We start from the raw sequence: 15,628 nt of genomic DNA, 5'->3' as shown, positions 1-15,628 counted from the left end.
AATATTTTTATGCAAGATTTTTATATGTGTGAATAAGGATTATCTTAGCAAATGACTAATAAAATAATTAACAATATTTTCTGAATCAGAAAATACATTTTGTTAAGAAAAAATGTAGAAAATTCTAGAATCTGTAACCTCCTTGATCTAACATAATCGTGTAGAGAAGTATTATTTCAACTACATTAATAATTACTGTAAATGTTGTACAGTATATGGGAAATGTATGTAATAGAAAAAAGAAATGAATTCAATTAAAATATATATAAATATTTTTTAAAAAACTATAAAGCAATGGGAATTATTATTCTGAAGCTTTGTCTATGTTTATTTAGCTAGGTAGATAACTACCCATCTGAATTTCAACGCTCAAATGTACATATCTACAAAATCATAAATTTTCTCTATTTTTGATTTTACATCAGGCCTTTTTTCTTCATTTGTTTCTCATTATTTAAGTTGGCTATTTTGTGGGAAGGGAAGGGGATATCATTGAGATCTATTAAGGATAACAATCTTACTACTTAACTGTACTCTATGGTAAAATGTTTTGACATTCCATAACATTCTTACTTTGTCCAGAATTGCTCAGAGTCATCAGCACAGCTACACAGTACAAATAACTGGGCAGGAGACTGTATTTGTTTGGGGATATTTATTTGACATAATAAAACCTATATATATAGATTAGGTATAACATATGTCCTCATCAAAGATAATGAAATAATCTACAGGAAGACTCCACACAAGTATATCAGGTGTTAATGGTATATAAATTAAAATATTTTATAAACAATTGAGTACAAAGTTATTTTCATTCTGTTCTAAGAAAAATAATCAGTTTATCGGTAAAATTATTAAAACATAAATCTTACTTTCTCTCTTCTTATATTTTATTTTCAGATGGAATTTTCTTCTCTGGCTTTCTATTTCAAAGCAATGGATTCTGTTGCTCACTTATGAAGCCTTATGTGCTACATACAATCCCCTCCTCTCCTTTTTTTCCTTCAAACAGTCAAATTTGTCTATCAAGTGGTTACTATGGGACACATATTATTATAAATATAAGTATTACGTTTGTCAAAACCTGTTCTTAATGGTTCATCAGAGCCCAAAACTTTATTCCTGGAAGATTCATTCAGAAAGTTAATGCAAATTAATAATGAGAGTAGAGATAGAAATGTTTACTTTCTGGTTGATGTGTCTGCTAATTACAATTGTCAAATAATTGTCTATATTAGCTCAAATATTACAAAATGATAAAACTGAACAAAAATGTCTCCTCAACTATAACCTTTTTAACATACCTAAAGCACTTAAAACATCAAAATGTACAAAGTAATACATTGTAATTTTTTTAGAAAGAAAATGTTGCTTTTTTAATAAGAAAATATTGCTTAGCTCACATGTTCTGAACCACAGGCATATCTTTGGGTATAAATCTAGTATATTGCAAATGACTATAAAACTCTGCAACAGTCACATTGTGACAGTATAATAAATGCTCCATTCCTTTTATTTGTGCATTGCCACATCATATTTTATTGCCTTTTTTTCAACCACCTTTTTTTCTACCCATCCAACCAGATCAAATAAAATGGGCATGCTGCAAATCCCATCACCAGATAATGTCCTTTATGGAGACCAGAAGGCCATTTCTTTCAGCAGCAACCCTTGCTTAGTGGAAACATCTTCCCTTTGGAGATTAGAATGGCCCCAATACCATTAGCCTTCCTTAAACTTTTAAAAACCTGGCTATGCTCTGGAGTCTAAGGTACTACATGGCCCCACTGCTAACTGTATTAACAGGCCAGATATCTTGCTTTGTAGGTAGTCAGATATTTTTCGTTTTAATGCCTTTTGCTGTTTTTATTATTTTAAAATGTTTTTAAGATTTTAATTGTAATAAGTTAATTTTGAATTGTGAGTCACCCAGAGTTGTTTGCTGAGATATGCAGCTATAAAAAAATAAAATAATTAATTAATTAATTAAAATATACAAAAGTTGTGGAACTTTTGTCACAGTGGTGTGACATTATCATCACTGTTATGAAAGCTTTGGATCTATTTTAGTTAATTTTAGATGCTGATTTATCTTGGAAGCAGATGATGCAACTGAAAAAAAGCATAAAATTAGGTTCCTGTAATTTTTTATGCAATATTTAATTTCAAACAAAAGAAAACAATGATGTGATAGAAAATTTACATTGAAAATATTTAAAATTGTAAATAGAAATTTATGTTTTAATTAGTACATATAGCTTTATATTACTTCCAAAAACTTAGTTTGTGTATTTAATACAAAAAAGACCTGGATGAGCAGTGCTTATGAAAGTATGCTGGTGAAAAGCCAATCTGGAAGCCAAAGATTTTTAGCCATCCACACAACTTTTTTTAAAAGCAATAAGCATCCTGACTCATGTCATATATTAATGTAAAAAAATAGTTTAAAATCAAACTCATTTCTGAAAAATGCACATCATCCAAATACAGGTAATCCTCAACTTACAACAGTTCGTTTGTGACTGTTCATAGTTACAATAGCAATTTAAAAAGTGATCACTATTTTTATACTTATGACCATTACAGCGTTTCCATGGTCACATGATCAAAATCCAGGAACTTGGCAATTGATTCATATTTATAATGGTTACAGTGACCCAGGATCATGTGATTACATTTTGCAACTTCTGACAGGCAAAGTCAATGTGAAAACCAGATTCATTTAACAACCATATTACTAATCTAACAACTGCAGTGATTCACATCTACAACGAGGAAGATTATAAAATGGAGCAAAATTCACTTAGCAAATGTGTCGCTTAGTTATAGAAATTGTGGCTGTAATTCAAGACTACCTATAAACTAAGATACACAAGATAATTTTTTAAATAAAAAATTAATAATTTTAAATCCCTCAGAAAAAAAAAGAAGGGCCCCAAACCTTGAAAGTAAAATTTTTGCCCATGTAATCAAAGCTTCTTACTTATTTATTATTTATTTATTTATTTATTTGATTTGTCAATCGCTTACAAGATGATACATATAAGTATATACATAGTTATGAATACATGAAATGGGTACCCATAAGAAAAATAAAAGAAACAATAGGACAGGGATGGTAGGCACGTTGGTGTACTTATGCATGCCCCCTACAGACCTCTTAGGAAAGGGGTGAGGTCAATAGTAGACAGTTTAAGGTTAAAGTTTTTGGCGTTTGGGGAAGAAACCACAGAGTCAGGTAGAGTATTTCAGACATTGACCACTCTGTTGCTGAAGTTGTATTTCCTGCAATCAAGTTTGGTGTGATTAACCTTGAGTTTGTATCTATTGTGTGCTCTTGTATTGTTTTGGTTGAAGCTGAAGTATTCATTGACAGGTAGGATATTGCAATGTATGATTTTATATACTAAGATTGGACGGAAGGCAGCATAGTTCTAGGTTTTCTAGGTCTAGCATTTCAAGTCTGGTGGCATAAGGTATTCTGCAGTGAGTAGAGGAGTGGATAACTCTTCTTGTGAAATATTTCTGGACCTTCTCAACTGTGCTAATATCAAATACATAATGTGGGTTCCAGACTGATGAGCTGTATTCGAGTATTGGTCTATCAAATGTTTTGTATGCTCTAGTTAGTAGTGTGATATTACTAGAGAAAAAGCTACATAGGATTAGGTTAACAATTCTTAATGCCTTTTTGGCTATGTAGTTCAATACTGCTGATTATCAGTTGCCTGAACTTTGACAATTCAAATCCCACCAGGCTAAAGGTTGACTCAGCCTTCCATCCTCCCAAGGTGGGTAAAATGAGTATCCAGATTGTTGAGGACAATATGCTGACTCTGTAAAACTGCTTAGAGGGGGCTGTAAAGCACTATAAAGTGGTATATGTGTCTAAGTGCTATTGCTATTATGTGCTATAGGATTTTCAAATTCAATCAACATTTTCAATGTTTCCTCTTTTTGCATAATTCTTTTGTTTAAATTATAGTATTGGAATGAATTAAAAGTAGAAAAAGTATTGCAAATTAAGAAATAGACTATGAATTACCTTGTTAAAGATAACATTAGAGCCTCTTAATCAACATACAATTTATGGTTCATCTGCATTCATTTTGCACATCAGTGTTTCAGTTTTTCCTTTATTTTTTATTTTGTTTTGTCTTTGTTAATTCAGTAACATGACACTAAATCATAATGTTTTATGAGTTCCATCAATGTTATTAAACAATAATTAAATTTAGTGATTGTTGATACAATATTGTTAGCAAACAATTTCAATTTATGTTCATTTACCGATCCTACCGGGTTAAAAAGTATAGGCATACTTCTATCATCTTCTGACATGCTTCCTAGCTTGTGGGAGCTAGGAAGCATGGCAGCCCCTGCCCTATCAAACGTTATTCCCCTTGAATTTTGGCAGACCTCTATATCTCCTACTCATCTGAAAAGCTCTAAAGACCTGCCTTTTCTACTAAGGGCTGGGTTAGGATAAATAATGTCTGCATGTCAAAAGCTTGACTTACCACCATGTTTTTGTTTTTAATGTTGGCTTTTATATGGTTTTTATGCTGTTTTTAAGTTTTGATTGAGAGCCTTCCAGAATTTGGTACAAGGTGATCAGATATACAAAAGGCTTAAGTCAATAAAAAATAATAATGCTGAGATTCTATTTTCTTGCTGTATTTGAATTTCCAGCAGTTCTAATGCTTAGTGGAGACAGATTTCATTGCTATGCAGGAAAACTATTCATAACAATTTAGGGTCCCCCCGAAACATCAATTTGAAAAAGTATGGCCACAGTCCATTATTTTATAACAAAATAAAACAAAAAACAAAACAAAAAAATCCTTGCAAAAGGATTAAAAAGATAAAGATTAAATTAAAAAGATAAAAGATACAGATGGATACTCCATTTTGTCCAGGGGTTACTTGGGATACTTTGATGCTTTTGTGTACACCTTAGATAAACCAATGAAGAAAGAGAAGTTTTTATCTGTAATGGAAAAAGACATAAAAGATTATAACTTGAACCAACAGATTGGTTTTTTCTTATTTTCAATTAATATTAGGGAACTGAAAAATCTTAATATTTAGATAGAAAAATATATAAATAGATAGATGGCTAGATACAGATAGGTGATGGACAGACAGACAGACAGATAATAGATGATTGTTTTATACACACACACACACACTGTAAATATAGATGATCTTATAGATAAATATAGGTAGTGATAGAGAGATAGAGAGAGAGAGAGAGATGGGGAAGATATAGTGATGACAGAGACAATAAATTAGATAGATAGATAGACAGACAGACAGAAAGACAGACAGAACCAAGCAAAACATCTTTGTCAAAGAGCTCATATTATCCAATTTACAGATTGTTTCATTTTAAATAGCAAAATAGCATGTGCCTTTTTCTGACTTTGTTTATCACAAGGAGAGTTTAGGAAATTAGTCATTAAAAACTTTCTGATTTAGATTTGTGATTATTTTTTTTGTCTTTCTTCCTGGATAGTGGGAGAAGAGAGCTCTTGCATCACTTTTATTGGTTTAATAAACTGTAGGTTTATTTATGAGGTTATTATAATGAGACAGCTCACATGTTATAAGCAGTATTTTAGCTCAACCAAGGATTCAAATAATTTACTCACTGAGAGGAAATGGGAGCATTGAGATATTTCCTCTGAAAAATATCTCTCTTATTGGGAACAATCCGAAAAGTGTATGTATGTATACACACAGAGAGAGGGGGGAGGGAGGGAGGGAAGGAGGGAGTGGGACAGAGGGAGGGAGGGAGAGGGGGAAGGAGAGAGTGAGAGATACATATGCATATACATATATGTATATATACATTTGAAGAGAGGTTTACTTCCAGCATGCAACATTCTTCAAGAATTAATGCTTTTATGAAAGTTTTATCCATGTTTTTCTACATATATCTGACAGTTATTGCTGAAATTAACATTTGACATCAGTTCCCAAATATAATGGCTAAACAATCATAGATTCATAGCTACACCTACATAAACAAAATATTCTTAGAAGAATCTCAGAAATGTAACAGCTTTGATAGAGCATTTTTAATTTCTTTATTTCTCAGACTATAGATTAATGGATTTAGCATGGGTGGAATAATGGAGTACATTATAGTAATTGCCAAATCCAGATGGGAAGGTTTCTGAGGTGGGGATCTAAGATAAGCAAAGCACACAACAGTTGCAAAAACAGAGAAAACAGTGACATGTGGTAGACAGGTGGACAATGCCTTTTTCCTCGCTTGAACAGAAGGAATTCTTAGGACAGCAGAGAAGATTTGCACATAGGTAGCAACAATGAAGATAAGGATGCCAACCACAACTAGAGAACTAAAAATTAGAGCTCCAATTTCAGCTAGGAATGAATCAGAGCAAGCCAGCTTAAGTAACTGTGGGATTTCACAGAAGAACTGATTGACAACATTGGAACAGAAAGGTGATGCAAAAGTGCCACCAGTATGTAACCCTCCATAGAGGAAACCAGCAATCCATACACTTCCAACCATTTGCATGCAAACTCTTCTATTCATTATCAGTTCATATTGCAAAGGGTTGCAGATAGCAACATAGCGATCATAGGCCATGACTGTAAGAAGGGCAACATCACATCCTACAAAGGAGATAAAGAAAAGGACTTGAGCAACACATCCAGAATAAGAAATGTATTGGTTGTTCAATACATAATTGAGCATAATTTTTGGGATAAGAGCTGAGACAGAAGCAATGTCCTGGATGGCCAAATTCATTAGAAAGAAGTACATGGGTGTGTGGAGACGGTAATCAAAAACCACTGCAAAGATTATAAGAATATTTCCTGTTAGGGTTATTAAATATAAAGTCAGAAATAAACAGAAATGTGCAATTTGCAGTTCTCGGACTGCAGAGAATTCAAGGAGCAGAAATTCAGTGATGAATGATTGATTTGCCATTTCTTAAAATTCATTACCAAGAGTGATTGCATCAGCTGAAAGAAAACAAAAAGATAAATATTAAAATCACAACTTCTTATAAAATAACATTTGCATTTGAATATGAATACTTCTGATGATGGAGGAAACATGAAAAAGTTATAAAATGTGTATTGGAGGTTGATTATCAAAGAATATTTTCAAGATTTTTATCTACACATGAGATGAATATGTGATTAAAGAATATCTCAGCAAGTAAAATTGAATAATTAGCAATATTTTCTAAACAAAAATTACATGTTGTTAAGAAGAAATTGCTGAAAATGCTAGAATCTGTCACCTCCTTGACCTAACACAATTAAATATTGTATAATATATGGGATCATTTTTCATTCTGAAAGGAGAGAATAAGAGAAAGAAATGGATTGAATTAAAATATATAAGAATATCAAAGAAAACTATAAAACAATGAGAATTATCATTTTGAATTTCTGTATATGTTTTCCTAGGTAACTAGATAACTGCCTATCTGACTGCAAATGCTAGAATGTATATGTGTATATAATCATAAATTTTCTCTATGTTTTTGAATGTACTTCACACCTTGTTTTTTGTTCATTTAAGTTGTGCTCTTGATAAATTTGTGGGAAGGGGATATCATGAGATTCATTGAGGATAACAATCTTATTACTTAATTGTACTCTACTGTAATATATTTTGACATTCCACAGTATTCTTCTCTGTCCAAAATTATTCAGTGTCCAACATAGATATACATTTATTTTACAGGCATCAGACAGGATATGTTATTTGGTTGGTGGCATTTATTTGGCATGATAAACCTATGTAGACTAGGTATATTAACTACATGGGCTCAATAGAGATAATGAAATATTTACAGAAATACTCTACAGAAATATATTAGGTGTGGATAGTATATAAATACATTATTTAAATATTTTATAAACAACTGAGTACATAATAAATTCCATTCTGTTTTAAGAACAATATCCAGTATATCAGTAAAATTATGAAAACATGCACCTCACTTTCTCTCTTCATATATTTTATTTCCAGATGAATTTCTTCTCTAGTTTTCGGTCCCTTCAAATCAATGTGTTCTTCTGGCCACTCATGAGGCCATATATGCTACACATCATCCTTTCCTCTCTTTTTCTCTTTCAGACAATCAAAAGGCTTTTCTGCACTTGTATATCAAGTGACAACTACGGGATATATATTATTATGAATAAAATATGTTTGTCAGAATTTGTTTACAGTAGTTCAGCAGAGACTAAAAATTTTGTTCCTGGGGAATTCATTCTGAAAGTTAATGTGAATCAATGATGACAGCACAGAGAAGAAAGTTTACTTTCTGGTTGATGCATTTTGATGCAAATTCTTTTCGCTGATGATGTAAAGCTATTCAACACCACTGACAATGCTGCTACCCTTCAAAAACACCTCATCTATGTGTCAGAATGGTCAAACAAATGGCAACTTCAAATCTCAACAAATAAATCCTCTATCTTACATATTGGCAAAAAAAAAAATCAAAAAATAAAATACAAGCTGAATAGTCAAGACCTTGTTGATGACAAAAACTTTGTCAAGGACCTTGGAGTACTCATCTCAATAATAAGCACACCAAAACATGCCTACCATCCCTGTCCTATTGTTTCTTTTTTTTCTTATTTGTATCCATTTCATGTATTTATAACCATGTTTATACTTATACCTGTTATCTAATAATTGTTTGACAAAATAAACAAACAAATAAATAAATAAATAAAATGAATGTGTTAATTACAATTGTCAAACAATTGGATCTGTGTAAACTGAAAGGATATTTAAAAAGTAAAACCGAACACCAAGTTCACCTCAGCCATCAGGTTTGTAAGAGACCAAAAGTACTTAAATATTTAAAATGTGGAAAGTAACACATTGTGATTCACACACACATGCACATGAACATGCATATGAACACACACACGCACACATACACATATGCACACACACAATCAAAGAAATCTGAAAGGCCAATGCATAACTTGATGCATACATTGAAAGAAGTCTGAACAAAGCTCTAAGTACATTTTTTCCCACTAACATGGACTTAGGGCTACTAAAAAAAGCTCGGCTCAGTGCTAAACTAACACTGAAGATATTTCAAAGAGTAAATATGTTTCTCTGTGTGTGTGTGTGTGTGTTTGAATGGGTAGACATAGTGTTATATTATTTCAGAAAACCTGGCAGAAAATTTACCATCAAGATAAACAGTATTTATGAAGGATGCTGGTGGGGGGAAGGGTCAAATTAGGATCCAATAAAACATTTGTTCAGCCAAGGATATGTATTATACAGGGCAATATGAAAAAAAAATGATTTAAGAATTTTCTATAGGGAATGACTATGGAAAATATACATGGTCCAAATCAACTAGATTGCAGAAAATAAACTTGTTGATAAAGTAACCTTTTTTCAGCCAAATGTTTATATTCACCCAGTGTATTATAGACTATTTTTCTTTGGGGGAAAAAAATCCATATTCTTCCTTATGTCATATAATAATGTGAAAACAACAAATATTTGAGAATTATCTGTAGGGGATGATTATGAAAAATGTGCATCATCCAAATGCATTCCATACATAAAATACACTTTTTAAAAGAGTAGGTATTTTAATTCTTTCTGGCAAAGGGGAACAAATCAGACAAATTGAGGTAGAGACTTGGCCCATATAATCAAAGGCCTATATTATTGTTTTTATTTATTTATTTGTCAATTGTTTTAAGATAATGGGGATAAGTATAAACATAATTATGAATACATGAAATGGATACATATAAGAAAAATAAAAAGGACATAGGACAGGGACGGTAGGCATATTGGTGTGTTTATGCATGCCCGCTACAGACCTCTTAGGAAAGGGGTGAGGTCAATAGTAGACAGTCTAAGGTTAAAGTTTTTGGGGTTTGGGGAAGAAACCACAGAGACAGGTAGAGTATTCCAGACATTGACCACTTTGTTGCTGAAGTTGTATTTCCTGCAATCAAGTTTGGTGCACTTAACCTTGAGTTTGTATCTATTATGTGCTCTTGTATTGTTTTGGTTGAAGCTGAAGTATTCATTGACAGGTAGAACATTGCAATTTTATATACTATACTTAGATTGAACCAAAGGCGGTGTAGTTCTAGATTTTCTAGGTCTAGAATTTCAAGTCTGGTGGCATAAGGTATTCTGCAATGAGTAGAGGAGTGGAGAACTCTTCTTGTGAACTATTTCTGGACTTTCTCAATTATGCTAATATCAGATACGTGATGTGGGTTCCAGACTGATGAGCTGTATTCGAGTATTGGTCTAGCAAATGTATTGTATGCTCTCGTTAGTAGTGTGATATTACCAGAGAAAAAGCTATGTAGGTTTAGGTTAACAACTCTTAATGCCTTTTTGGCTATGCAGTTACAGTTGGTTCTAGCACTTAAATCATGAGTACTTAGAGATGAGTACTCCAAGGTCCTTGACAGAGTTTGGGTCATCAACAAGGTCTTGACTATTCAGCTTGTATTTTATTTTCTGATTATTATTTTTTGCCAATCACTGTTGTACCACCTGCAAACTTCATACTTTAACAAATGGATCCTATAAGATGCAGTTTTTGCTATAGAGAGAGAAGAGAAGCGAAGAAAGCACACAGCCTGGGGGATGGGGGTGTTGTCATAATTGTATGGGTATCTGATACAATCCATTTACAAGTATGGTTAAGCATGGCTAGCTAAATCAGTTTAGATAGAAGAATATCTGGAATAATGGTATTTAATGCCAAGCTGAAATCTATAAAAAGAACCTTTGCATAGGTCTTTGGAGATTCAAGATGTCATAGGATGTGATGCAGAGCCGTATTAATGGTTGCTGATCAGTGGTGGGATTCAATTTTTTTATTACCAGTTCTGTGGGCATTGCTTGCTGGGCTTGGTGTGGCTTGGTGGGCATGGCAGGGGAAGGATACTGCAAAATCCCATTCCCTCCCCACCCCATTAACCTGATTTCTAGCTCCGTTCTCCTGTGCAGGGCAACAAAAAAAGACCCAATCAGCTGGGACTCGGGAGGCAGAAAATAGATGGGGACGAGCCAATCAGAGGTAGTATTTGCTGGTTCTGCAAACTACTCAAAATTTCCACTACTGGTCTCCAGAACTGGTCAGAACCTGCTGAATACCACCTCTGTTGCTGATCTATTTGCTCAGTAGGCAAATTGCAAAAGATCTAACAGTGGATCTGTGATGGTTTTCAGGTGGGCCAGCACAAACCTTTCAAAGGTGGGCCAGCATGAATGTTTCAAAAGCTACAGTTGTCAGAGCAACTAGCCTGTAGTCATTCAGCTCCTTGATGGAGGGTTTCTTTGGCATCAGGATGATAGAAGAGCATTGAAGCAAGAAGGAACGTAGCATATCTTCAGTGATTTATTAAAGATGCAGGTGAAGATGAGAGCCAGTTGGTCAGCATAAGCTTTCAAGGAAGGAGTTATCTTGTCTTGTCCTTGTGCTTTTCCAGGCTTTTGTCTGTGAAATAGATCTCACACATCTTTTTCTGTGATGACCAGAGATTGGGGGCTTAAAGGGATGGGGTCAGTTGGAGGACACTTAGCTGTTGTTGTATTTTACGTACCTTATGTTGAAAGAAATATCCTTCTGGGTTCAGTTCCAAGTGGGGAAAAAGACACTGGAAACATATTTGGAAAGATGGTTTAATAGTGGACAGCAGGACCACATGGCTTGGAGCTCCAAAGTGAAAAAGAAAGGATGATCACATATTTCAAGGTGAGAAGGTCAAGAAGGGATGACCAAGATTCTGAGAGACCCTTATATAACCTATGTTAGGCCCCACCTTGGTGTTTCCTATTCCTGTGTAAGAAATATTGACTCCCAGGGGTGGGGGTCTTAGCTAACTTTGTAGGCTTTGTCTGGACCACATGGCTTCACCTGAGTGTTGGCTGATACAGTCTTCCCAGGTCAGATTGGAGATGGGTGACCCTTTATTATGTAGAATACTCTGGCCTGGGCCTTAATGGCCCATTAGCAATGGGTGGGGGTGAGTTTCTGCTTCTCTGAGTTTCTACTTTACTCTTTTTAGGGGAAATATTCTGCCTTTTTAATATTTCCCAGGATATTTCATTTTTCTAGGAGCGGGGTGGGTGCTAACTTCACTTCACTACACTTAAATGGAGATTATGGTGATAGTTGACAGTGGTTTCCTCTCAAACCTAGAGTAAAATACAGTCAGGTAATCTGCCACTTGTCAATTCCCTTCAGCATGGAAAAGAAGTTTGTTGTAATCACTGATATTTTTAAGAGTTTTCCACATATTTGTTGGTTCATTTTTTGAGAGCTAATTTCTCGGCTTTTGATAGTAGCTTATTTTTGCTGCTCTTATCTCTTTTGTTAATACATTTCGGGCCTGATTATCCAGCATTTTATCTCCTTTCCTGTAGGCTTCCTCTCTGGCATAATGTAGCTCCTTGGGTTTAACTGTGAATCAAGGCTTGTTGTTGCTCTGTATTTGTATTTGGTTGGCACACATAGGTCTTCACAACAACTAACATATGATGTTATGGTATCTGTGAGTTCATCCAATTCTGCAAAGAAATCTTCAAAAATGTTCCAATCTATGCAATTAAGGCAAGACTCTAGCTTTAACTTTGCCTCCTCAGTTCAAGTTTTCACTGATTTAATTGTTGGTTTTATGGTTTTAAGCAAATAATAATAATAATAATAATAATAATAATAATAATAATAATAATAATAATAATAATAATAATAATAAACACAGACTGATAAAGTTTTGGAACACAACGCCCTGGATATCATGATTGTGGAGAAGAAAAAATGTGGATAGTCGACATTGTCATACCTGACGACAGCAGAATCGACGAGAAGCAACTTGAAAAAATCACCAGATATCAGGACTTGAGAATTAAACTGCAGACACTCTGGCATAAACTAGTGCAGGTGGTTCCAGTGGTACTCAGCACACTGGGTGCTGTGTCTAAAGACCTAGGCAAGCACTTGAAAACATTTTGCACTGACAAAATCACCATTGGTCAGCTGCAGAAGGCTACCTTACTGGGATCTGCTCGCATAATCCGCCGATACATCACGCAGTCCTAAACACTTGGGAAGTGTTCAACTAGTGATTTGTGATAAGAAACCCAGCATAGTTATCTCATTTGTTGTGTACATAGTTGTTTTTTTGTGAATAATAATAATAATAATAATAATAATAATAATAATAATATCCCATTGAATTTTCATGATCAGCCCTCCCAGTGTAGTTACTATCTATCCAAAAAATGGGGTATTATCAACCTCTACTTTTATTATTTATTCCCCATTGTATTTGTGTGTGTCTGTGTGTATTAAAACTGTAAAAATAATTAGTTATTTTAAACTGAAGAAAACATTGTATATGTATGTGTGTGTGTGTGTATGTATGTGTGTGGGTGTATTTATATATAACAAAAAGCATATAAAGTTATATATGAATAGAACAATGTTGATAGATAGATAGATAGATGATAGATAGATAGATAGATAGATAGATAGATAGATAGATAGATAGATAGATAGACAGACAGATATCAACATTTTCCTCAGTTTATAACTGTAATTTTTTTCAACAAGCTAACCCATAACTGGAAAGAAGCTAATGTAACCTAAAACACTTTCAAATGGCACAATTTTAGATTTCTATTATACAAAAACTGACAGAGAATGTGTTAATGTTCAACTATTTGGATGCATTCTCTTCAGTTATCAGTTCTGCAAATTAGAATATCATTGATTTCATTCTCTGCAGAATTCTTCAGCTAGAGTAATATAGACCTTTGGGACAGGTCCCAAAGAATATAGTAAAACATATGCTCTATTGTGGCCATACTGTGATGTGGAAAATGAATAAATTCTTATTGATAGCTTAACAACATAAATTTGTATTGGTGGCAGCACAAAGACAATAGGGAAAAATCTTTTTGAATAAAGATGGTGAGTCATTCGTTTAATTTTATCTGGTCAGTATACTGTAGACTAAATTACCCTTTAAGTTTAAATCAAATCAGAACTTATCTATATGTTTTAATTTCATTAAGATCTTAATAAGATTTAGAAATGAAGGAAGTCTTTAAATTTTTCATTCTATATTTCAAACGGTAGGGCTAAGAAGCACTGATATTTCTTGCTTTGTAGAATTGTTAAATGCTAAAGATCATCCTTTAAATAGCAACTCCTACAGCCACAATAAGGTGGCAATTTTAATACATGTGAATGTTGTATCAACTTAGCTAGTTATAATACTAGTGGAAGAGACAGGCAAAAAAAATTCATGAAGAAAAAAATTGTTTGTCTGCCTCTTCCACTAGTTCAGCCATTCTAGGAAGCAACTTTAAAATAATTTCTATTTATTCATTCTATTTATTCATTTTATCATTTCATTCTATTTAACTTTTTATTCTATTTATGAAGGTTTTGTCTTCACAAATTACCAAAGGGAGGTAAGCCCAGAGTACAAATGTCCTATATTGAAGAATAAACAGATGATGTATCTTTAGTCCATTTGCAAATAGAGATTTAATTTTATGGAAAACTGCTCAGCTCCTCATGAAATCCATTGGAAGTTAATCGAATAGAAAATATTTAACTTAACTACTTTCCCCCCCAGATATATCATGGTTCATGAACAAGAATGGAAAACAACACATCCATCTTTTTTCTTTTGCAATTTTCAAAGATTTGGGAGCTACAGGTTATATACACAACTTTGTTACTAATATTATATTTAATGACGGTAACTGGGAATCTTGTCATCATTTCTGCTGTTGTTTTTGACCACCATCTTCATATTCCCATGTACTTCTTCCTAATGAATTTAGCTATGCAAGACATTGGTTCTGTTTCAGTTATCATTCCCAAAGCTGTTTTTAATTCTGTTACAAATACAAGACATATTTCTTACTCAGGGTGTGTTGCTCAAGTCCTCTTGTTTGTCTTCTTCCTGGGCTCTGATGTTGCCTTGCTCACTGTCATGGCATATGATAGGTATGTTGCCATTTGCAATCCTCTACAATATGAAATGATAATGAACAGGAAGGCCTGCACCAAAATGATCTGCAGTGTGTGGATTGCCACTTTCCTCAATGCTACATTGCACACTACTAAAACATTTACTATTCCTCTGTGCTCTAATATTGTCAATCAGTTTTATTGTGAAATTCCTCATTTACTTAAGATTGCCTGCTCTGGTTTATACGTTACTGAAATTGGAGTTGTAGCATTTAGTGCTGTATTATCAACTGGGTGTTTTGTTTTTGTAATAGTTTCTTATGTAGAAATATTTTCAGCCGTTCTGAAAATTCCTTCTGTTCAAGGAAGGAAAAAGGCATTCTCCACTTGTGTGCCGCACCTTAGTGTCTTCTCTACATTTTTGTTTACTGCCTCCTTTGCTTATCTAAGACCCATTTCTAATAGACCATCAAATCTTGATTTCATAATTACATTAATTTATTCCACACTTCCACCCATGCTGAATCCATTAATTTATAGCATGAGAAACAGGGATATCAAAGCTACTCTTTCAAAACTTCTTAGGCTGTGATCATTTGGTCATTTGTGAACTTGGATGTACTTCT

At 33.6% G+C, this 15,628-nt stretch overlaps 2 protein-coding genes and 1 long non-coding RNA gene across 3 annotated transcripts in view; 2 read left to right on the top strand and 1 right to left on the bottom strand.

Moving 5' to 3' along the window:
* The window catches only part of LOC148124208 (uncharacterized), a 465,649-nt gene that overhangs the window by 236,750 nt on the left and 213,271 nt on the right, over positions 1-15,628 (top strand). The window lies entirely within an intron of this gene.
* Positions 6,056-6,970, bottom strand: LOC113448511 (olfactory receptor 14J1-like). The gene has a single exon (XM_026719231.1). It carries the CDS (start codon positions 6,968-6,970, stop codon positions 6,056-6,058), a length of 915 nt encoding a protein of 304 aa, XP_026575016.1.
* Positions 14,686-15,594, top strand: LOC113448535 (olfactory receptor 14I1-like). The gene has a single exon (XM_087917506.1). It carries the CDS (start codon positions 14,686-14,688, stop codon positions 15,592-15,594), a length of 909 nt encoding a protein of 302 aa, XP_087773632.1.

This window comes from Pseudonaja textilis, chromosome Z (assembly GCF_049901715.1).
Source record: "Pseudonaja textilis isolate UNSWEBS1 chromosome Z, rPseTex1.2, whole genome shotgun sequence".
NCBI classification, from domain to species: Eukaryota; Metazoa; Chordata; class Lepidosauria; order Squamata; family Elapidae; genus Pseudonaja; species Pseudonaja textilis.
This window is presented reverse-complemented; position numbering and strand designations above follow the sequence as displayed.